This window comes from Stegostoma tigrinum, chromosome 35 (assembly GCF_030684315.1).
Source record: "Stegostoma tigrinum isolate sSteTig4 chromosome 35, sSteTig4.hap1, whole genome shotgun sequence".
Classification (NCBI taxonomy): Eukaryota; Metazoa; Chordata; class Chondrichthyes; order Orectolobiformes; family Stegostomatidae; genus Stegostoma; species Stegostoma tigrinum.
The window spans coordinates 20,562,403-20,588,179 of NC_081388.1; the positions used below are offsets into that span (position 1 = coordinate 20,562,403).

Here is a 25,777-nt window from a genome sequence, read left to right on the forward strand (position 1 = left end):
TGCTTCAGTATTCACCAGTGAGAGGGACCTAGATGTGTGTGAGGACAACATGAAACAGGTTAATATGCTCAAACAGGTTGATGTTAGGAAGGAGGATGGTAGTAGATGGAAAGTATTCAAGCTGGAGCTCGGTGACCAGTGGTGTCTGCAGGGATCTGTTCCGAGACCTTAGCTCTTTGTGATCTTTATAAATGACTTGGATGAGGAAGTGGAAGGGTGGGTTAGTAAGTTTGCTGATGACACCAAGGTTGGTGGAGTTGTGGATAGTATGGAGGGCTGTTATAGGTTGCAGGGACATTGTAGGGACATTGGCAGGGCGCAGAGCTGGGCAATGAAGTGGCAGATGGAATTCAACCCAGAAAGTGTGAAGTGATTTGGAAGGTCGAATTTGAATGCAGAATACAGGGTTAATGGCAGGATTCTCGGCAGTGTGGACGAAGAGAGGGATTTTGGGGTCCATGTCCATAGATGCCTCAAAGTTGTGACCCAAGTTGATAGGGTTGTCAAGAAGGCGTATGGTGTGTTGGTTTTCAATGGCAGGGGAATTGAGTTTAAGAGCAATGAGGTTATCCTGCAGCTCTATAAACCCTGGTTAGACTACACTTGGAATATGGTGTTCAGTTCTGCTCACCTCATTATAGGAAAGATGTGGAAGCTTTAAAGAGGGTGCAGAGGACATTTACCAGGATGCTGCCTGGACTGGAGGGCAGGTCTTATGAGGAAAGGTTAAGGGAGCTAGGGCTTTTTTCATTGGAGCAAAGAAGGATGCGAGTTGACTTGATAGAGGTGTACAAGATAATGAAAGGCACAGATAAAGTGGATAGAACAAAGAACAAAGAAAATTACAGCAGAGGAACAGGCCCTTCTGCGCTGACTGAGATCCTCTAACTAAACCTGTTATCTGTTTCCTAAGGGTCTGTATCCCTTTGCTCCCTGGCCATCCATGTACCTGCCCAGGTACATCTTAAAAGACGCTATCGTGTCTGCGTCTACCACCTCCGCTGGCAACGCGTTCCAGGCACACACCACCCTCTGTGTAAAGAACTTCCCACATATATCTCCCTTAAACTTTCCTCCTCTCACTTTGAACTCATGACCCCTAGTAATTGAGTCCCCCACTCTGGGAAAAAGCTTCTTGCTATCCACCTTGTCTATACCCCTCATGATTTTGTAGACCTCAATCAGGTCCCTCCTCAATCTCTGTCTTTCTAATGAAAATAATCCTAATCTACTCAACCTCTCTTCATAGCTAGCACCCTCCATACCAGGCAACATCCTGGTGAACCTCCTCTGCACCCTCATCCACATCCTTTTGGTAATGTGGCGACCAGAACTGCACACAGTACTCCAAATGTGGCTGAACCAAAGTCCTATACAACTGCAACATGACCAACTCTTGTACTCAATACCCCGTCCGATGAAGGAAAGCATGCCGTATACCTTCTTCACCACTCTATTGACTTGCTGTGTCACCTTCAGGGAACAATGGACCTGAACACCCAGATCTCTCTGTAAATCAATTTTCCCCAGGACTTTTCCATTTACTGTATAGTTTGCTCGTAAATTAGATCTTCCAAAATGCATAACCTCACATTTGCCCAGATTGAACTGCATCTGCCATTTATCTGCCTAACTCTCCAACTACCTATATTCTGATGTAATCTCTGACAGTCCCCTTCACTATCTGCTACTCCACCAATCTTCGTGTCATCTGCAAACTTGCTAATTAGACCACCTATACCTTCCTCCAGATCATTTATGTATATCACAAACAACAGCACAGATCCCTGTGGAACACCATTGGCCACAGATGTCCAATTTGAGATAGCCCCTTCTACTAGTACTCTCTGTCTTCTGTTGCCGAGCCAGTTTTTTATCCATCTAGCTAGCACACCCTGGGCCGCACACGACTTCACTTTCTCCATCAGCCTGCCATGGGAAACCTTATCGGAGACTTTTTCACAGGGCGGAAATGACTATTACGAGGGGGCATAATTTTAAGGTGATTGGTAAAATATCACGTTGGGGTCTTTAATGTTCGAGGACAAATGATGGAGGATCGAGTTATCTGTTTAATGTCAAAAGGAAGATCAGAGCAGTGGTACTGAGGGAATGTGGCACTATTGAGGAGTGGGACTGCGAATGTTGTATCATCACAGGAGCAGTCCCAGGGAATGTTGCACTATTGAGGACCGGTACTGGGAAATGGTGTATTATCACAGGAGCAGGACTGGGAATATTGTATTAACACAGGAACAGTATCGGGGAATGTTGTATTATCACAGGAGCAGTATCGGGGAATGTTGTATGATCACAGGAGCAGTATCGGGAACTGTTGTATTATCTCAGGAGCAGTACCGGGAATGTTGTATTATCACAGGAGCAGTACCGGGGAATATTGAATTGTCACAGGAGTAGTACTGGGAATGTGGCATCATCACAGGAGCAGTACCAGGGAATGTTGGATTATAACAGGAGCAGTACTGGGGAATGTTGTATTATCACAGGAACAGTATCGGGGAATGTTGTACTATCACAGGAGCAGTACTGGGAATGTTGTATTATCACAGGAACAGTATCGGGGAATGTTGTATTATCACGGGAGCAGTACTGGGAATGATGTATTATCACAGGAGCAGTACCGGGGAATATTGAATTATCACAGGAGTAGTACTGGGAATGTGGCATCATCACAGGAGCAGTACCAGGGAATGTTGTATTATAACATGAGCAGTACTGGGGAATGTTGTATTATCACAGGAGCAGTACTGGGAATGTTGTATTATCACAGGAACAGTATCGGGGAATGTTGTACTATCACAGGAGCAGTACTGGGAATGTTGTATTATCACAGGAACAGTATCGGGGAATGTTGTATTATCACGGGAGCAGTACTGGGAATGATGTATTATCACAGGAGCAGTACCGGGGAATGTTGTATTATCACAAGAGCAGGATCAGGGAATGTTGTACTATCACAGGAGCAGGACTGGGAATGTTGTATTATCAAAGGAGCAGTACCAGGAAGTGTTGTATTATCATAGGACCAGTACTGGGAATGTTGTATTATCACAGGAGCAGTACTGGGGAATGTTGTATTATCACAGAAGCAGTACCGGGGAATGTTGTATCATCACAGGAGCAGTAACGGGGAATGTTGTATTATCACAGGAGCAGTACTGGGAATGTTGTATTATCACAGGAGCAGTACCGGGGAGTGTTGTATTATCACAGGAGCAGTACTGGGAATGTTGTATTATCAAAGGAGCAGTACCGGGAAATGTTGTACGATAACAGGAGCAGTACTGGGAATGTTGTATTATCACAGGAGCAGTACCAGCAAATGTTGTATTATCACAGGAGCACTAGCGGGAATGTTGTATTATCACAGGAGCAGTATCGGGGAATGTTGTATTATCACAGGAGCAGTACCGGGGAACGTTGTATTATCACAGGAACAGTACTGGGAATATTGTATTATCACAGTAACATTATTGGGGAATGTTGTATTATCACAGGAGCAAAACTGTGGAATGTTGTATTATCACAGGAGCAGTACTGGGAATATTGTATTATCTCAGGAGCAGTACTGGGAATATTGTATTATCACAGGAACAGTATCGGGGAATGTTGTATTATCACAGGAGCAGTACTGGGAATGTTGTATTATCACAGGAGCAGTACCAGGGAATGTTGTATTATCACAGGCGCAGTATCGGGGACTGTTCTATTATCACAGGAGCAGTACCGGGAAATTTTGTATTATCACAGGAGCACTACCGGGAATGTTGTATTATCACAGGAGCAGTACTGGGAATGTTGTATTATCACAGGAGCAGTACCCGGGAATGTTGTATTATCAGAGGAGCAGTACTCGTAATGTTGTATTATGACAGGAACAGCATCGGGGAATGTTGTATTATCACAGGAGCAGTACCAGGGAATGTTGTATTATCACAGGAGCAGTACTGGGAATGTTGTATTATCACAGGAGCAGTACCGGGGAATTTTGTTTTATCACAGGAGCAGTACCAGGAATGTTGTATTATCACAGGAGCAGTATCGGGGAATGTTGTATTATCACAGGAGCAGTACTGTGAATGTTGTATTATCAAAGGAGCAGTACCGGGAAATGTTGTATTATCACAGGAGCAGTACTGGGAATGTTGTATTATCACAGGAGCAGTACCGGGAAATGTTGTATTATCACAGGAGCAGTACAGGGATTGTTGTATTATCAGAGGACCAGTATCGGGGGGTGTTGTATTATCACAGGAGCAGTACCAGGGAATGTTGTATTATCACAGGAGCAGTACTGGGAATGTTGTATTATCACAGGAGCAGTACGTGGAATGTTGTATTATCCCAGGAGCAGTACTGGGAATGTTGTATTATCACACGAGCAGTACTGGGAATATTGCACTATTGCAAGAGCAGCACCAGGAATGTTATATTATCACAGGAACAGTATCGGGGAATGTTGTATTATCACAGGAGCAGTATCGGGGACTGTTGGATTATCACAGGAGCAGTATCGGGGAATGTTGTGTTATCACAGGAGCACTACCCGGGAATGTTGTATTATCACAGGAGCAGTACCGGGGAACATTGTATTATCACAGGAGCAGTACAGGGAATGTTGTATTATCAGAGGAGTAATATCGGGGAATGTTGTATTATCACAGGAGCAGTACTGGGAATGTTGTATTATCACAGGAGCAGTACCAGGGAAGGTTGTATTATCACAGTAGCAGTACCGGAGAATGTTGTATTATCACAGGAGCAGTAATGGGAATGTTGCACTTTTGCAGGAGCAGTACCGGGAATTTTATATTATCACAGGAGTAGTATCTGGGAATGTTGTATTATCATGGGAGCAGTACTGGGAATGTTGTATTATCACAGGAGCAGTACTGGGGAATGTTATATTATCACAGGAGCAGTACTGGGACTGTTGTATTAGCAGAGGAGCAGTACCGGGGAATGTTGTATTATCACAGGAGCAGTACCGGGGAAGTTGTATTACCACAGGAGCAGTAGCAGGAATGTTGTATTATCACAGGAGCAGTATCGGGGAATGTTATATTAACGCAGGAGCAGTACCCAGGAATGTTGTATTATCACAGGAGCAGTACTGGGAATGTTGTATTATCACAGGAGCAGTACCGGGGAATGTTGTATTATCGCAGGAGCAGTACTGGGAATGTTGTATTATCACAGGAGCAGTACTGGGCAATGTTGTATTATCACAGGAACCGTATTGGGGAATGTTATATTATCTCAGGAGCAATACCAGGGAATGTTATATTATCACAGGAGCGGTACTGGGAATGTTGTATTATCACAGGAGCAGTACCGGGGAATGTTGTATTATCACAGGAGCAGTATCGGGGAATGTTGTATTATCACAGGAGCAGTACTTGGCAATGTTGTATTATCACAGGAACCGTATTGGGGAATGTTATATTATCTCAGGAGCAATACCAGGGAATGTTGTATTATCACAGGAGCAGTACTGGGAATGTTGTATTATCACAGGAGCAGTACCGGGGAATGTTGTATTATCACAGGAGCAGTACTGGGAATGTTGTATTATCACAGGAGCAGTACTGGGCAATGTTGTATTATCACAGGAGCAGTACTGGGAATGTTGTATTATCACAGGAGCAGTACTGGGCAATGTTGTATTATCACAGGAACCGTATTGGGGAATGTTATATTATCTCAGGAGCAATACCAGGGAATGTTATATTATCACAGGAGCAGTACTGGGAATGTTGTATTATCAAAGGAGCAGTACCGGGGAATGTTGTATTATCACAGGAGCAGTACTGGGAATGTTGTATTATCAAAGGAGCAGTACCGGGGAATGTTGTATTATCACAGGAGCAGTATCGGGGAATGTTGTATTATCACAGGAGCAGTACTTGGCAATGTTGTATTATCACAGGAACCGTATTGGGGAATGTTATATTATCTCAGGAGCAATACCAGGGAATGTTGTATTATCACAGGAGCAGTACTGGGAATGTTGTATTATCACAGGAGCAGTACCGGGGAATGTTGTATTATCACAGGAGCAGTACTGGGAATGTTGTATTATCACAGGAACCGTATTGGGGAATGTTGTATTATCACAGGAGCAGTACTGGGAATGTTGTATTATTACAGGAGCAGTTCCAGGGAAAGTTGTATTATCACAGGAACAGTACCGGGGAATGTTGTATTATCACAGGAGCAGTACTGGGAATGTTGTATTATTACAAGAGCAGTTCCAGGGAAGGTTGTATTATCACAGGAAGAGTACCGGGGAATGTTGTATTATCACAGGAGCAGTATCGGGCAATGTTGTATTATCACAGGAGCAGTACTGGGAATGTTGTATTATCACAGGAGCAGGACTGGGCAATGTTGTATTATCACAGGAACCGTATTGGGGAATGTTATATTATCTCAGGAGCAATACCAAGGAATGTTGTATTATCACAGGAGCAGTACTAGGAATGTTGTATTATCACAGGAGCAGTACCGGGGAATGTTGTATTATCATAGGAGGAGTTCCAGGTAATGTTGTATTATCACAGGAACAGTACCGGGGAATGTTGTATTATCACTGGAGCGTACCGGGAATGTTGTATTATCACAGGAGCAGTACCGGTGAATGTTGTATTATCACAGGAACAGTACCGGGAATGTTGTATTATCACAGGAGCAGTACCGGAATGTTGTATTATCACAGGACCAGTATTGGGGAATGTTGTATTATCACAGGAGCAGTACTGGGAATGTTGTGTTATCACAGGAACAGTACCGGGGAATGTTGTATTATCACGGGAGCAGTACGAGGAAATGTTGTATTATCACAGGAGCAGTACCGGGGAATGTTGTATTATCACAGGAGCAGTACTCGGAATGTTGTATAATCACAGGAACCGTATTGGGGAAGGTTGTATTATCACAGGAGCAGTACTGGGAATGTTGTATTATTACAGGAGCAGTTCCAGGGAAAGTTGTATTATCACAGGAACAGTACCGGAATGTTGTATTATCACTGGAGCGTACCGGGAATGTTGTATTATCACAGAAGCAGTACTGGGGAATGTTATATTATCACAGGAGCAGTACCGGGGAATGTTGTATTATCACAGGAGCAGTACCGGGAATGTTATATTATCACAGGAACAGTATTGGGGAATGTTGAATTATCACAGGAGCAGTACCGGGGAATGTTGTATTATCACAGGAGCAGTACTGGGAATGTTGTATTATCACAGGAACAGTACCGGGGAATGTTGTATTTTCAGTGGAGCAGTACCAGGGAATGTTGTATTATCACAGGAGCAGTACTGGGAATGTTGTATTATTACAAGAGCAGTTCCAGGGAAAGTTGTATTATCACATGAAGAGTACCGGGGAATGTTGTATTATCACAGGAGCAGTTCCAGGGAATGTTGTATTATCACAGGAACAATACCGGGGAATGTTGTATTATCACTGGAGCGTACCGGAAATGTTGTATTATCACAGGAGCAGTACCGGGGAATGTTGTATTATCACAGGAGCAGTACTGGGAATGTTGTATTATCACAGGAACAGTACCGGGGAATGTTGTATTTTCAGTGGAGCAGTACCAGGGAATGTTGTATTATCACAGGAACAGTACTGGGAATGTTGTATTATTACAAGAGCAGTTCCAGGGAAAGTTGTATTATCACATGAAGAGTACCGGGGAATGTTGTATTATCACAGGAGCAGTTCCAGGGAATGTTGTATTATCACAAGAACAATACCGGGGAATGTTGTATTATCACTGGAGCGTACCGGAAATGTTGTATTATCACAGGAGCAGTACCGGGGAATGTTGTATTATCACAGGAGCAGTACTGGGAATGTTGTATTATCACATGAAGAGTACCGGGGAATGTTGTATTATCACAGGAGCAGTTCCAGGGAATGTTGTATTATCACAGGAACAATACCGGGGAATGTTGTATTATCACTGGAGCGTACCGGAAATGTTGTATTATCACAGGAGCAGTACTCTGAATGTTGTATTATCACAGGAGCAGTACTGGGAATGTTGTATTATCACAGGAGCAGTACCGGGGAATATTGTATTATCACAGGAGCAGTACTGGGAATGTTGTATTATCACTGAAACAGTACCCGGGAATGTTGTATTATCTCAGTAGCAGTACTGGGAATGTTGTATTATCGCAGGACCAGTACCGGGAATGTTATATTATCACAGGAACAGTACCAGGGAATGTTGTATTATCACAGGAGCAGTTCCGGCGAATGTTGTATTATCACAGGAGCAGTACCGGGAATGTTATATTATCACAGGAACAGTACCGGGGAATGTTGTATTTTCAGTGGAGCAGTACCAGGGAATGTTGTATTATCACAGGAGCAGTACTGGGCAATGTTGTATTATCACAGGAACCGTATTGGGGAATGTTGTATTATCACAGGATGAGTACCGGGAAATCTTGTATTATCACAGGAGCAGTTCCAGGGAATGTTGTATTATCACAGGAACAGTACCGGGGAATGTTGTATTATCACTGGAGCGTACCGGAAATGTTGTATTATCACAGGAGCAGTACTCTGAATGTTGTATTATCACAGGAGCAGTACTGGGAATGTTGTATTATCACAGGAGCAGTACTCTGAATGTTGTATTATCACAGGAGCAGTACTGGGAATGTTGTATTATCACAGGAGCAGTACCGGGGAATATTGTATATCACAGGAGCAGTACTGGGAATGTTGTATTATCACTGAAACAGTACCCAGGAATGTTGTATTATCTCAGTAGCAGTACTGGGAATGTTGTGTTATCACAGGACCAGTACCGGGAATGTTATATTGTCACAGGAACAGTACCAGGGAATGTTGTATTATCACAGGAGCAGTTCCGGGGAATGTTGTATTATCACAGGAGCAGTTCCAGGGAATGTTGTATTATCACAGGAGCAGTACCTGGGAATGTTGTATTATCACAGGAGCAGTCCTGGGAATGTTGTGTTATCACAGGAACAGTACCAGGGAATGTTGTATTATCACAGGAGCAGTACTGGGAATGTTGTAGTATCACAGGAGGAGTACCGGGGAATGTTGTATTATCACAGGAACAGTACCGGGGAATGTTGTATGATCACAGGAGCAGTTCCAGGGAATGTTGTATTATCACAGGAACAGTACTCGGAATGTTGTACTATTACAGGAGCAGTACCGGGAATGTTATATTATCACAGGAACAGTACCGGGGATGTTGTATTATCACTGGGGCGTACCGGGAATTTTGTATTATCACAGGAGCAGTACTCGGAATGTTGTATTATCACTGGAGCGTACCGGGAATGTTGTATTATCACAGGAGCGGTACTGGGAATGTTGTATTATCACAGGAGCAGCACTGGGAATGTTGTATTATCACAGGAACAGTACCGGGGAATGTTGTATTATCACAGGAGCAGTACTGGGAATGTTGTATTATCACAGGAGCAGTACCGGGAAATGTTGTATTATCACAGGAGCAGTACCAGGGAATGTTGTATTATCACAGGAGCAGTACCGGAGAATGTTGTATTATCACAGGAACAGTACCGGGGAATGTTGTATTATCACAGGAGCTGTCCCGGGGAATGTTGTATTATCACAGGAGCAGTACCGGGGAATGTTGTGTTATCACAGGAGCAGTACCGGGGAATGTTGTATTATCACAGGAACAGTACCGGGGAATGTTGTATTATCACAGGAGCTGTCCCGGGGAATGTTGTATTATCACAGGAGCAGTACCGGGGAATGTTGTGTTATCACAGGAGCAGTACCGGGGAATGTTGTATTATCACAGGAGCAGTACTGGGAATGTTGTATTATCACAGGAGCAGTACCGGGGAATGTTGTATTATCACAGGAGCAGTACTGGGAATGTTGTATTATCACAGGAGCAGTACCGGGGAATGTTGTATTATCACAGGACCAGTACCGGGGAATGTTGGATTATCACAGGAGCAGTACCGGGAATATTGCACAGTTGCAGCAGCAGTACTGGGAGAACATTGTATAAGCCTTTACTACCTGATTGGTCAACTGCCCTCAAGCCATTTGCTCCGCCCTGTCAGTTTCTAACCAGTGTCAAAAAATCATCAGTCTGCACGGTTCGGCTGTATGTAGCTGGGCTGTCATGTGTACGTGTTCCTGGGTCCAGCCTGTGCTCTCACAAGAGACTCACATGTAATTCAGCTGTAGTCTGTGTCGTATATGTCAGCCTTGCTTTTACTGAAGGTTGTGTGTCCTTCCTTACTTGGTGTTGGCAATATTGACTGGTATCAACAGGAAGGACAGGTGAACTCATCCAGAATATCACAGCTAGCACCGGTGGACATGACCACAACATTATACATATGGCACCATCAGAGCTGAGAGAGGTGCCACCCTGTCAGAGATGCCATCTCTGATTCAGGTGAGGAATTAAACTGAGCCCACTTACCTGGAAGTGATAGCCTCGACACAACTTCTTCCATGAAAAGGAACAGAGGGGAAACCTCCAAACTAACACCAATGGTATGGTCACTATGACATTGCTATCTGTGGGATCGCTCTGTGCACATGTTGGCTACCATGTTTCCTACATTACATGATGTTTCTGCTTCAATAGTAAGACCTTGGTAAAGCAGCACTTTGAGATGCCCTGAAGCAATGAATGGTGCTACCAAAGTACACGTTCTCTTTACATCCCATGTGACCTCCGAGCAATAAATGTATGTTTTAAGACACTCTTGGTACTGTAGTCGAGGGGCAGTGTTACCTCAGTGTGCTGGGGTACCTTTAGACTCAGTGGCCTGTTCACCTCTAGCAATAGGAAAGGTGGAGGCCAATCAGTCCCTCAATCCTGTCCTACAATGCAAATCCATAATGGCGAATCTGTCTCTGAACTCTGTGTCACCCCGATTCAGAGGCCATTCCAGGTTCTTGCAGAGGATTTGTCATGCACTGATACTCCAACAGTGTATAAAACAGTCCCCTCTGATCCTGTATTGTGACTGGCCAAAGTGGGTACCGTCCATTTGGAGTAGATACCAAACGCGTCAAGGGGCTACAATGATGGGGGTACGGTGGAAGGCACCCCTGCAGAAAGGCCATCCAGTCCAACCCTCCGGTCACCGTCTGCCCCATGTGTAATAAGTCTGCCGACAGCACAACAAACTCGTCAGCCCTCCCAGCACCCATCTGGAAACAGGTCACCGTCAATCCAGGGGAACCACCGGGAGAGCTGCTGTGCCAACTGAAACATTCGGCACACCGGCTGGAGTTGGTCAAAGCCATCACAAAGCTGAGAGATTGCCGTATAAGAAACCCGAGGGGTTCACAGACAGCCTCTTGGCAAAGAAACCCACCATCCTCATCCAATGTGGGTTTTATGTGACTCCAGTCCCAATCGAGAATCCTGACTGTTAGTCTACCCGCTGAAACGGAGTTTTTATACCGAACAAATTGTCACTGCAACTGGGGCTGGCTAAAGGTTACAGCCTTGCTCATGATGTCAATGACCTTTGGATCTTTTGAACAGAAAATGAATCCCACAGCGTTAAGCTTTGTTACTAAGACTTCTCCCTTCCACGCAAAGCTGGCTCAGTTGGGTTGTTTGGCTGGAAACTATAAAATGACATAAAGCATACAGCACAGGAACAGACCCCACTATCCCTGAGGAAGGGTCACTCAACCTGAAATATTAACCCTGATCTCTCTCCACAGATGCTGCCAGACCTGCTAAGCTTTTCCAGCAATCTCTGTTTTTATATCCCATCTACACAAGTATCCTCCTGCCCTATCAGCATCTATTCTTATCAAAAATTCTGTGATCTTTATTTTAATTCATTCCCAGGACTGGGCTAGCATTTATTGCCCAGAGGCCAGTTAGGATATTGATGGGTTGGTCGAGTGGGCAGCAAAGTGGCCGGTGGAGTTCAACTCTGATAAGCATGAGGTTGTGCATTTGTCAAACCTAAAACGTCACCTCTTCTTTACACTGATAAAACCTTTACTTCTGGGATGGCACGATGGCTAGCAATACTACCTCACAGTGCCAGTGGACCTGGGTTCAATCCCACCCTCGGGCAACTGTCTGCGTGGAGTTTGCACATTCTCCCTGTGTCTGCGTGGGTTTCCTCGCATAGTACAAAGATGTGCAGGGTAGGATGGAATGGCCATGCTAAATTGCCCCATAGTGTTCAGGGTTGTGTGGGTTAGCTGGGGGAATGGGCCTGGATGGTATGCTTTTGGAGGGACAGTGTGGACTAGTTGGGCTGAATGGCCTGTTTCTACATCATAGGGTTTCTTTGATTTCTCTCAGGACCATGACTTGAAAGGAATTTGGGGATTTACGTATACATATTAATCAATTAAAACCTTCCAACCGATTAAAGATTTAACAGCATCTTAGTTTTGTTTAGTACATCCTCATCACCTTTGACCTTTTACTTATAAATTCTGTGTCTGATACCAGCTCTCTCACTAACACCTAAAGAAGGAGCGGTGCTCCAGAAGCTTGTGATTTCAAATAAACCTGTTGGACTGTAGCCTGGCATTGTGTGACTTCTGGCATTTAGGGAGGTCAGACAGTAGAAGGGAGGGCTAGGTGAAGTGAGAGATGTTGGCACACAGGTGCACAAGTCCCTAAAGGTAGCAGCACAGATAGGTAAGGTTGTGAAGAAGGCGTGTAGAACACTCTCCTTCATTGGCAGATTTGCAGTACAGAACACAAAAGTAGGGATATAATGACGAAACTGTATATGACACTGGTGAGACCACAACCCAGACTGTGTGCAATTCTGGATACCACTTTATAGGAATGATGTAACTTGTCTGGACAGATTGCAGAGGAGATTCACTAGAATGTTACCAGGGTGGGAGAACTGTAGCTATGAGGAGAAATTACAGAAGCTGGGTTTGTTTTCCTTCAGACAGGGAAGGCTGAGAGGTAACATGATTGATGTTATACAAAATTGCATGGGACACAGATAGAGTAGACTGAAGGAACGTGTTTTCCTTGGCAGAGAGTTCAAAAAAACCAGGGATCATAGATTCAAGCTAAATGGCAGAAGGATTAGGGTTAGCGTTAGGGTTAGGAAAAATATTTTTACGCAGTGACAGTAAGAACCGCCAATGCTGGAGTCAGAGATAACACAGTGCGGAGCTGGAGGAACACAGCAGGCCGGGCAGCATCAGAGGTGCAGGAAAACTGATGTTTCAGGTCAGGAACGTTCTTCAGAAATGGGGGAGGGGAGAGGCAGCTCTGAAATAAATAGAGAGAGGGTGTCTGGAATAGTCTGCCTGAGTTGGTGGCGGAGGCAGAGACCCTAAATTCTTTTAATAAGTGCCTGGTTCTGCACCTTGTGTAAGCTGCGGGGCTATGGGCTGGTTAGGCAGCGCTTCCTAAACTGGCGTTCAGCAGGGACATCTGATAAGTGGGAGGCTTTCAAAAGTGTGATAATGAGAGTTCAGAGTCATTATGTTCCTGTTACTGTGAAAGGTAAGCCTGGTAGGATTAGAGACCACTGGATGAATAAAGATACTGAGGCCCCAGTCAAGAATAAGAAAGAATCATATATTAGATACAAACAGCTGGGTTCAAATGAATCTCTTGAACATTATAATGAGTGCAGGGGCATTCTTAAGAGGAAGATCACATGGCAAAGATAGGATATGAGATAGCTTTAGCAAATAAACTTAAGGATAATCCAAAGAGATTCTACATATTAAGAGTAAGACAACAACTAGAGAGAGAGGGAGATAGTAAGGCCCCTTAAAGATCAAAGAGGTCACCTTTGTGTTGAACCTCACGAGGTGGGAGAGATATATGAAATGACGATTTTGCATCAGTTTTTACTGTTGAGAAAGAAGCAGAGGCTAGAGAACTCAGAGAAATAAATATCGATGTTTTGGAAACAGTTCACCTTTCAGAAGAGGAAGTGCTGGAAGTCTTAGAAAACATAAAGTTGGATAAATCTCCAGGACCTGATCTAAGGTATCATAGGACTTTGTGGGAAATTAGAGAGGAAGTTGAAGGGCCTGTTGCAGAAATATTTGTATCATCTATAAATACAGGTGGGGTGCCTGAGGACTAGACAGTGGCTAATGTTGTGCCTTTGTTTAAGAAGGGATGTAAGGAGAGGCCTGGGAACATAAGACCTGAGAGTCTGTAGTGATGGATAAGTTGTTGGAAGTGATTCTGAAAGGTGGGATTTATAAGCATTTGGAAAGGCAAGGAATAATTAGGGATAGTCAGCGTGGTTTTGTGTGAGGGAAATCATGTCTCACAAACTTGATTGAGTTTTTTGAGAAGTAACTAAGAGCATTGATGAAAGCAGAGCAGTAGACGTTGTTTACGTAGACTTTAATGAAACCTTTGACACAGTTCCACATTGACAAGGTTCTGCATGGTAGACTATTAGTAAAGTCAGATCACATGGGATTCAGGGAGAGCTGACCAATTGAATGTGAAATTGGCTTGACAGCAGGAGACAGAAAGTAATGGTGGAGGGTTGTTTATCACACTGGAGATCTGTGACCAGCGGTGTTCCACAGGGATCGGTTCTGCGTCCTCTTTTGTTTGTCATTTATACAAATGGTTTGGATGAGAATATGGAAGGAATGGTTCGCAGGTTTATAGATGACACCAAGATAGGTGCGAGAGTGGACAATGAAGAAGGTTATCTATGATTACAAAGAGATCTTAATCAATTGGGCCAATGGGCTGAGGAGTGACTGAAAATGGAGGTTCGTTTAGATAAATGAGAGATATTACATTTTGGTAAAACAAACAAAGACAAAACTTACACAATTAAAAGTAGGGCCCTAGGCAGTAGAGACTAAGAGTTCAGGTGCATCACATAGGGACAGGGGGTTAAGAATGCATTTAGCGCGCTTGCTGTCATTGCTCAGTCCTTTGAGTATAGAAGTTGAGACGTTATGTTGAGGTTGTACAGGATGTTGGTGAGGCCTCTTCTGGAGCACTCTGTCCCGTTCTGGTCACCCTGTTATCGGAAGGATATTATTAAGATGGAGAGGGTTCAGAAGAGATTTACCAGGACGTTGCTGGGAATGGAGGGTTTGAGTTGTAATGAGAGGCTGGATAAGCTGGGACATTTTTCACTGAAGGAGAGGAGGTTGAGATGTGACCTCAGAGAGGTTTAGAAAATAATGAGGAGTATAGATAAGGTGAATGCCAGGTGTCTTTTCCCTAGGATGGGGGATTTCAAGACGAGGAGTCATATTTTTAAGGTGAGAGAGAAAGATTTAAAAAGGACACAAGAAGCAGTTTTTTCTAGACAGACAGTGAAGTGTCTGTGAAATGAACGGCCACAGGAAGCAGTGGAAGCAGCTACAGTAACAATGTTTAAAAGAAATTTAGATAAGTACACAAATAGGAAGGGATTGGAAGGATATGGGCTAAACACAGGCAGATGAGACTAGTTTTGTTTGGGATTATGGTCGGAATGGGCTAGTTGGACTGAAAGGTCTGTTTCCATGCTGTATGACTCAATGACTCTGTGAGAGCCCTCCTCCCCTCACAGGTCTCTCTCGACCTTACTGCTCGCTCTCATTGGGACATGATAACAATTTGAGTCTCGATATGGGGTTACGGTGAGAAAATGTTTTTGAAATCTTGTCCTAAGCTCTGGATTTCTGCCCCCAGCTCTCCAATCAAGGCTGTCCCAATATCAATTGGTTGTGATTTAATCCGTCAGACAAGGCTCCCATGAAGTGCCTCAAATGCCTATAGCATTGAAGATGTGATATGAATGCAAGTTCTTGGAAAGTCAGATACTTGATGAGATCTCATGCCCTAAGGAACCAATCACGAGTCCAGCCTCACACAGGAAGTGTGAATGGGGCGGGTAGAATTTGTTCTTACTCCCAACTGTGCTTGTTAATAGGGCTGTATCTGAGGCAGGCAAGAACTTTCATTCAAATTCAACATTAGAATCAGATTCTTCTGTAATGTGACCCTGTCTAGCATGGCGAAGTGGAAACGTTACCCTCAGAGTGACTGGAAAGAGCCCTACATCTGTCAGAAACACAATAGAGAGTAGATTTCACCTCATTTTGGAACCATTCATACATGTGCGGCCTTGTAGCACAGGAACAGTGGGCCCAGAACACAGAGTACTGCCCCTTAACACAATACAAAGCTTCAAATTTCCAAATCTCCCAGCACTGATCGGTGGCATGTTCTGTTCTAGATTTGTTAATCTGAATGTTGACTGTTGGCGTCACACGCATTGTGAAACCAGACAGCTCTCGTCTCAGACCACAACCCCGGATGCAGTGATAAAAATACATTTAGAAGCCAATGATCACACTCAAATGCATAAAAGTCTTAAAGGGTTTGACAGAATGGATGTCAAGAAACCTTTACACCACCTCCCCACCCCCCCCCCAACCCCACCCTTGTCTGGTCAGCTCACATGCAAAAGATCAGCGCCTCAGAGTAATGGGAGTCATTTAAGGCTGAGACCAGGAGAGTTATGCATTATTCAAACTCAGTCATGTTCGAGATAGAGGTCAATAGATTTCAGGGGTGGAAGGAGAAAACAAGGATTAAGCAGGAAAGTGGCACTGAGGTAGGAGATTGGACCCTAGTCTTAACAAATGGCCTCCTCCTGCTCCCATTTCGTATGCTCTTCCATAACTGAGAAAGACCCTTGAATTGTCTTCTTAAAGGCTCTCTCAAATCTAGCACTGACTTTTGGGCGGCACGGTGGCTCAGTGGTTAGCACTGCAGCCTCACAGCACCAGGGACCCAGGTTTGATTCTAGCCTCAGGCGACTGTCTGTGTGGAGTTTGCACGTTCTCCCTGTGTCTGCGTGGGTTTCCTCCGGGTGCTCCGGTTTCCTTCCACAGTCCAAAGATGTGCAGGCTAGGTGGATCGGCCGTGCTAAATTGCCCGTAGTGTTCAGGGATGTGTGGTTTATAGGGGGATGGGTCTGGGTGGGATACTCCAAGGGGCGGTGTGGACTTGTTGGGCCAAAGGGCTTGTTTCCACACTGTAGGGAATCTAATCATATGAGGAAGTAATCCAATGGCACAGGAGGCCTTTCAGCCCCTTGAGTAATGCAGGTAATAAATGATGCAATGAGCCTTATAGAATAAGCAACTGGAATGTTGTCCTTCATTGCTAGAGGAATGGAGTTTAAAAACAGGGAGGTTATGTTACAGCTATATAGGGAGCTGGTGAGGCCATACCTGGAGTTCTGTGTACGGTTTTGGTCTCCTTACCTGAGAAAGGATGTACTGGCACTGGAGGGGGTGCAGAGCTGGGTCACTAGGTTGATTCCGGAGTTAAGAGGGTTGGCTTATGATGCGAGATTGAGTAGACTAGGCCTATATTCATTGGAATTTAAGAGAATGAGGGGGGATCTCACAGAAACATATAAAATTATGAAGGGAATAGATAAGATAGAAGCAGGGAGGCTGTTTCCACTGGTGGGCGAGGGGGTATAGACTCAAAATAAGGGGGAGCAGGTATAGGACTGAGCTGAGGAGGAACTTCTTCACCCAAAGGGTTTCAAATCTGTGGAATTCCCTGCCCAGTGAAGCAGTTGAGGCTTCCTCATTGAATATTTTTAAGGCAATGATGGATAGATTTGTGAACAGTAAAGGAATTAAGGGTTATGGTGTGAAGGGGAGTGAGTGGAGCTGAGTCCATGAAAAGATCAGCCATGATCTTATTGAATGGCAGAGGTGCTACTCCTGCTCCTATTTCTTATGTTCTTAAGTTCTTACATTCAGTAGATTAAGCAAGCAGGAACGGGGGAGATGATGTAGAATGGCATATAATGAAGCTTAGAAGAGGAAAGTTGTTGAGAAGGAATGTTGTTAATGGTAACACTGAAAGGGGAAAATAGTAATAATTGTAATGGAGAGAGACGAGATTGGGGTTGGAACTGAGGGTCAGACCATCCATTAGCTTTCCCTTCAAAGCCGTGTGGGAGTTCAGGAAAGTATCTGGGTGGAATGAAATGGCTTGGATCTATAAACTGGACAATTTTGCCACTCTGCAGGAAGGGAAAGTGTAACTTCTACTTGCAGTGCCTCAGAGAACAGGCACCTTTCATCTTTAGTCACCTTGGTACAAGGTACACTTCTATTAGGTTGCCCCTTAACCTCCTACACTCCAGCGAAAAAGGTCCCAGCCTATCCAGCCTTTCTTCATGAGACAAACTTTCCATACCCAGCAGGGCAGACTAATGAGTTCAAGTCCCACTTCAGAGACTCTTAACAGAGGCTGGCAATCCCGGGGGGAGAGTGCTGCGCTGTCGGAGGTTCCAACTTTCAGATGCAGTGTCTGACTGCAACCCTACCGTTGGTTAATGTAAAAGCTCCAATGCAGTGCTCGAAGCAAAGATAGGAAGTCTGCCTGGTACCTCCGTCTCAGTCAGCAACAGAAGAATTGGTCAGGTCAGGCAAGATCTTATTGAATAGTGGAGAAGGTCTGAGGGGCTGAATGGCCTACTCCTGTTCCTATTTCTTATGATCTTACAATAAAGTCTTGCCCCAGAGAGCTTCTGGAGAATTGCTTCATTTAAAATATTAGCTCACCATCCTCCCAACGTCTGTTACAATGTGGAGGACTTTTATATTCTCATTCCCGGCCTGTTCCACCATCCTACTTTTACCCAGTCAGCAGTACCTCCTGCTGAACTGTACCTGACTAGCCCTCAGTAGCTATTGATTCTTTTTCCACTCTCAATCTAACTCATTGAGGGTACGACTAAAATTCTAAAGGTCATTGATAACATCAGCACATTCTGCTCCTATGCGCTAGCACCGCAGCGGGCCCAGTTGTATTTGTGCTACAGTAGAAAATCTCCAATGGCCTGGCAGTTGAGACATCACAACTTCTCTCAATCTTTCACCAAGAAACATCATGCTCACCCCCTTCAAGGACAGGGAGGGCACATTGAGGCCATTCTGCCTCTCGAATCTGCTCTGCTGTTCAAATGGACCAAACAGGTTTGCACCTCAACACCATAGCCTTGCCTTTCCCCCTCTTCTCTATATCCAGATTGGAACAAAATCATTGACCTTAGTGTTGAATGCTTCACCAAAGCTTCCTGGCTTGTTGGGTGAAGAGAGCAAAGGTCAGGAATCTCAGAATTGGGAGGAGACTCTGAGGGAGCTTTCCTGTTAGAATTTCCCTCTCAAGCCCCAGGTCCCAAACTTACAGTTCCATCTCTCTCTCTCTGCTGCAATCTTTGTGGTTCCTTTATTTACTTCCTGCAACTGTATAGGGAGCTGGAGAGGCCACACCCGGAGTACTGTGCACAGTTTTGGTCTCCTTACTTGAGAAAGGGCGTACTGGCATTGGAGGGGGTGCAGAACAGGGTCACTAGGTTGATTCTGGCATTGAGAGGATTGGCTCATGAGGAGAAACTGAGTAGATCGGGATTATATTCATTGGAATTTGGAAGAATGAGGGGGGATCTTATAGAAACATATAACATTATGAAGGGAATAGATAAGGTAGAAACAGGGAGGTTGTTTCCACTGGTGGGTGAAACAAGAACGAGGGGGTATAGCCTCAAAATAAGGGGGAGCAGGTTTTGCGACTGAGCTGAAGAGGAACTTTTTCACCGAAGGGGTTGTGAATCTGTGGAATTCCCTGCTCAGGGAAGCAGTTGAGGCTTCCTCATTGAATATTTTTAAGGCAAAGATGGATAGATTTGTGAACAGTAAAGGAATTAAGGGTTACGCTGTAGGGTGGGTGAGTGGGGATGAGTCCATGAAAAGGTCAGCGATGATCTTATTGATTGGCAGAGCGGGCTCGATGGGCCGGTGGGTTCCTCCTGCTCGTATTTCTTATGTTCTCTACCATATGCTTATCTCTTTAATATTTAACTGTTCACTGTTTACATCTCGTTGTTTCTAAGCTGTAAACACACCGTCTTACATTATCTTCCATTCTTTCTTTTATTGGTTTAATGGCCAGATGTGGGCACTGCTGGTTGGTTCAGCATTTGTGCCTGCTCTCAGATGGCCTTCAGTAAGCCGTGGTGAGCTGCCTTTTTGAACCTCTGCAGTTTATGGGGTGGGTGTGGCACCCACAGTTCTGTTCGGGAGGGAATCCCAGGATTTTGTCCCAGCGCCACTGAAAGAGCAGTGACATGTTTCCAAGTCAGGATGGTGAATAGCTCGGAGGGGAGCTGGCAGGTGGTGATGGCATTCCCATGCATCTGGTGTACTCTCTGTCTTTCTAGATTGCCAGGGTCTCAGATATAGAAAATGCTGTTGGAGGAGCCTTGGCATGTCACTGCAGCACCTCTTGTGTATGGCACATACTGCTGCCACTTTACACCAACAGTAGAGTGATTGACTGTACTGGATGGCTGAGTGGTGTTCAGCTTCTTGAGTGTTACTGGGGGCTGCACCCATGCACGCAAGTGGGGAATATCCCATCACACTCTTGAATTGATCCTTGTGGACAGAATTTGAGTTACCCACTGCAGAATTCCCACTGAACTGCCTGACTCTCAAAGAGTTGAAACAAGGCTGGGCGCAGTTACACACAAACCAATTCTTTTTCAGAGCCTTCGACACTGCAGCTCCTTACTTCCTGTGGTCTTCCTTCCTTTTAGAATGTACAGACTTCTAAAAGCTGAGCTAAATGCCAGCGAAACCACCAGCTCTCACCTTATCTGTCCTTATTTTAACCATGTGGCTGCCCTCGACACTGATTGAGTACTGAGATGTTATCTTTCACCTGAGCTGGAAAGCCGATGGAGAGGAAAGTCACTGCCACATTATTTCGATGAAACTCATCCTCTGATGCCCAAAAAAAATTTACCTAACTTGCTTCAAAATCTCAAATCGTTGCTTGCTGTGCACGGCTGTGATGGCTTTTCAAAAGTGTAAGAGACCCTGGAGGTTCTAAGATCATGAAAGGCACTATAGAAATGAAAGTCTTTTCTTCTTAACCTTTAGCCAAGATGCACAAGGATAGAACTGCTCCCGCCCCACCCCATCCCACCCAATAACCGGTAACTCCTGTCATCCACTTCCCACGCAGGTTCTGGGAGTGGAACGAACTTTCCAAACCGAGGCTCCATTGATATCTATATCTGAGACCCTTCCAATAATCTCAGGATGGCTCCATCAACCAACCGTGTGGATGTAATTTGTTCAGCTATTCTCCAGAAACTCACCAATGGGTTGAGAGAAAGCACTGTCTTCCCACCCTCCCCTCCCCAGCCAAGGAAATTTGACCTCCCTCACGTTCGTACACAACACATTGAAAAGTGGGCCCCCTGTGACACAGCAGTAGCATCCCTACCTCTAAGCCAGGAGGCCCCAGGGTTCAGCTCCCACATTGCTCCAAATAACACAGGGGCTCAGAAAATCCCTGCAACACTCTGAAGGCACCAGAAACAACCCAGAGGGAGAGAAAAAGCATGGCCCCCGCCTTCCCCCCCTCCCATCCCATCCTGTCCCCCATTAAACTGCCCATGTTGATGGTACAGGCACGTACCTTGTTGGGAATGTTCTGAGGCTGGCTCCTGGAAGGAACGTTTCCGGGACAACCGGTTAGAAAACGAGTTCAGAAACTTCCGAAACCTTTCAGCCGAGTCTGACTTCACCTTCCTCAGAGTTCCAGGGCCCTTGCTGGGTCGGGAAGGCTCAGACTCAGTGCGCTGGTAGCTTGCTCTCTTGGACAGTGGGTCCTTCACAGGTCGCAGTGATTGCCCTTCACCATGGGCCAGATAATGTCGTTCGGGGTTTTCCCTCTCAGCCATCCTCCTCTCCTGCAGAGCTGCCTCTTCCACCTCAGCTTCCCCCCTGACCTCCTCCCTCGGAGCTGCCTGTTCCTCTCCATCCTCTCCCCTTCTGGTGATTGGTTTGGATCCCGTGAACCACTTGTAAGCTCCCAACGGGTTGTCCCCACTCTGCTTCTCAGGAGGGTCCACCGCATCGCATGCCGAGCTCCGCTCCACGTCCATTGCTAAGCAACCAGGCGAGAAAAGTGACTCCCTGTTGATTGTATCTGGTTGATGAGAGAGAGAGAGAGGCAGCGAGAGCAGGCGTCACGTTCGCTGAGGGCCCCAGTTCAGAGAGACGTGCTCCTTTTGGTGTGTGTGTGTGTGTGTGTGTGTGTGTGCGTGTGTGTATGCGTGTGTGTGGGTGGGTGTTCTTTTATTTTTTAAAAGGTGCTCTTTTGATACATCTGTTGAAAAAGGAAGTAGAGGAGGGTACAAGCTAAAGGAGAGCTCCAATCACGCTCAGGGACACAAAAGGAGACTGTAAACCACAAGGTCAGATGGATAGAGATTAGACAGATTGCTCTCTTTCATATATGTGTGAGATCCTCCCCGCCCCTCAAAAGGACAGAGCCTCCTACAGCAAGATTTGTACCACATTTCTAGCCTCGCTCTTCAGCTAAAGTGGCTTCTTTCCTTCATTTAGGGCTAAAGGTTCAATTTTATTCAACTCGGCAGATTCTGGGCCAGTTGTACGCTTGCTCCTCACCTCTGTGCCAGCACAGTTTGGAAAGCACATGCTCCCATCCAGCAATGAACAACATAAACAAAGGCCACACAGTGCACTTCTGTTCCTCTGTGTGGTGTGTCACTCTACCCAATGACACCTCACCCTCATTCATGCCTTCGATGCATCTGAACACAACCATTCTAGGGTTTCCCTTGGCCTCCTGCCACCCAATTTCTCACTGTCCACCTTCCAAGGCTTATCTAAAATTTTGCTCCCCACATCTCAACTTGCACCAGGTTCACCCATCGTTCCCTGTGATGGTTGATTGTCATCGGTTCCTACCCTGACCAATGTTTCAGTTTCACCTTCGCCTTCAAGCCCTATCGCGGCCTCATTCTGCAGCCCCTTCAAACCCCTGAGGCCTCCCAAAGTCTCGGGGCTGGCCCAGCATGGGGCACATAAGTACATCCCTGAATTCATCTCTCCACAGTTGGAGACAGTGCCTGAGGGACAAAGAAAGACCAACTTTACCCTCAAATCACCAGGAAGATCATTGGCGTCTAAAACAGTGTATCTACTGTCACATCAAGAATATAGTAAGACCCAATTTTAGTCTTGCACAGGTAGTGAGCTCTGCAATTTCCTCTTTAGATCTCTCCACTATTCTGTGTTCTTTCCCCCTGTCTCTCTCTGTCTCTTTCTCCTCCTTTACAGTAATCCTTAAATCCCACCTCTTCGACTTGGCTTTGGATCACCCATGCCAACATCCCTGTACAGGATTCCCAGTCGAATTTTGACGCTGGTTGCATGTACATTTACAACATGAAAGACTATCAGAGAAAGCAGTAATATTAGAGATGTGAAACAGCAATGAGATGTTTCTCAGAGCTGCTGGTGTGCTTCCACGTTACTAAGAATGTACCCATCACATGTTAAACATGATACAGGAAGTGGTTTGCACTTTAACTAATCTGAACATGGCTCGAAGTCATGATTTCTCCTGATATCTTGCCATGTCAAGAATAGCCTGAAGGACAAGGAGTCATTCTTACTAAAGAAAAGGCCAACTCTACTATCAAAGCAGCAGGAAGAAGAGTTGTGTCTAACACCTTATAACCACCATCACACTGAGAATACAGTGAGTCCCAAATCTATTCTTGTATTAGGCACAGGGTGTATCATAGGAAGAGGCCATTCAGGTCATCAACCATTCAGTTAGGTTATGGTTAATCTGTGTCTTAGCACTATCTATCTACAATGGTTCCAAAAACCCTTAAACTCCTTCCCTAACAGAAGATACTCAATCACATTTTCAAAATTTTCAAAATGACCCTCATCCTTCAACAGCACAAATTCCAGATTTCCAAAACACACCTACAGGAATGGGGGCTTTCTAATACCACCCCACGAATGACCTGACTGTAATTTTAAAATTACATCTTTTTGTGCCTCCTGCTTTCCACAGGCCCATAACATTTTTGACACCAGAGATATCAAGCTATAGAGCTGGATGAACACAGCAGGCCAAGCAGCATCAGAGCAGCAGGAAGGCTGATGTTTCGGGCCTAGACCCTTCTTCAGAAATGGGGGAGGGAAAGGGGGTTCTGAAATAAATAGAGAGAGAGGGGGAGGCGGATAGAAGATGGATAGAGGAGAAGACAGATCGAGAGGTAGTGGGGATGGAGCCAGTAAAGGTGAGTATGGTTGGGGAGGTAGGGACGAGATAGGTCCGTCAAAGGAGGGCAGACAGGTCAAGGGGGCGGGATGAGGTTAGGAGGTAGGAAGTGGGGGTGCGGCTTGAGGTGGGAGGAGGGGATAGGTGAGAGGAAGGACAGGTTAGAGAGGCAGGGACAAGCTGGGCTGGTTTTGGGATGCGGTAGGGGAAGGGGAGATTTTGAAGCTGGTGAAGTCCACATTGATACCATTGGGCTGCAGGGTTCCCAAGTGGAATATGAGTTGCTGTTCCTGCAACCTTTGGGTGGCATCATTGTGGCACTGCAGGAGGCCCAGGATGGACATGTTGTCTAAGGAATGGGAGGGGGAGTTGAAATAGTTTGCGACTGGGAGGTGCAGTTGTTTATTGTGAACCGAGCGGAAGTGTTCTGCAAAGTGGTCCCCAAGCCTCCGCTTGGTTTCCCTGATGTAGAGGAAGCCACAACGGGAACAGCAAATACCACAGTATACCACATTAGCAGATGTGCAGGTGAGCATCTGCTTAGCGTGAAAAGTCTTCTTGGGGCCTGGGATGGGGGTGAGGGAGGAGGTGTGGGGACAAGTGTAGCATTTCCTGCGGTTGCAGGGGAAGGTGCCGGGTGAGGTGGGGCTGGAGATGAGTGTGCAGTGGACAAGGGAGTCATGGAGAGAGTGGTCTCTCCAGAAAGCAGATAAGGGTAGGGATGGAAAAATGTCTTTGGTGGTGGGGTCGGAATGCAGATGGCAAAAATGTCGGAGGATGATGTGTTGTATCTAGAGATTGGTGGGGTGGTACATGAGGACGAAGGGGATTCTGTTTTGGTTATTTTGCGGGGACGGGATGTGAGGGATGAGTTGCGGGAAATGCGGGAGACACAGTCGAGGGCGATCTCGAACACTGAGGAAGGGGGGAAGTTCCGGTCCTTGAAAAACGAGGACATCTAAGATGTATGGGAGTGGGATGCCTCATCCTGGCAGCAAATGTGGTGGAGGTGAAGGAATTGGGAATAGGGGATGGCATTTTGCAGGAAGGTGGGTGGGAGGAGGTGTATTCTCAGTAGCTGTGGGAGTCGGTGGGCTTGAAATGGACATTGGTTTCTAGGTGGTTGCCACAGATGGAGACAGAGAGGTCCCGGAAGGAGAGAGAGGTATTAGAGATGGTCCATGGTGAACTTAAGGTTGGGGTGGAAGGTGTTGGTGAAGTGGATGAACTGTTTGAGCTCCTCGTGGGAGCAAGAGGCGGCGCCAATACAGTCATCAATGTACCGGAGGAAGAGGTGGGGTTTGGGGCCTGTGTAGGTGCGGAAGAGGGACTGTTCCACGTAACCTACAAACAGACAGACATAGCTGGGGCCCATGCAGGTACCCATATCCACCCGCTTTGTCTGCAGTTCCTACTATTTCTGACATCATCTGTTTTTGCAAACCAAGTCAAACAGCACGTTGACAATAGTTGGGTGCGAAACTAATAGGGCAGCTCTTTCGAAAAGCAAATAGACAGGAAGCCATTCAACCAATCCTGCATTGCAGAGGTCAACATGAATTAATATGCAAATATAATTTCATTAGTGAATATTTTTACAATGGAATT

General features: G+C 45.5%; 1 protein-coding gene across 1 annotated transcript in view; it reads right to left on the reverse strand.

Moving 5' to 3' along the window:
* Positions 1-22,157, reverse strand: part of LOC125447514 (ras GTPase-activating protein nGAP-like) — a 98,927-nt gene extending 76,770 nt beyond the window's left edge. The window contains exon 1 of the mRNA XM_048521956.2: positions 21,539-22,157. Coding sequence (XP_048377913.1) covers positions 21,539-22,007 — 469 coding nt within the window. The 5' untranslated portion in view covers positions 22,008-22,157. The remainder of the gene's footprint in view (positions 1-21,538) is intronic.
* Between the last annotated feature and the right edge of the window lie 3,620 nt (positions 22,158-25,777).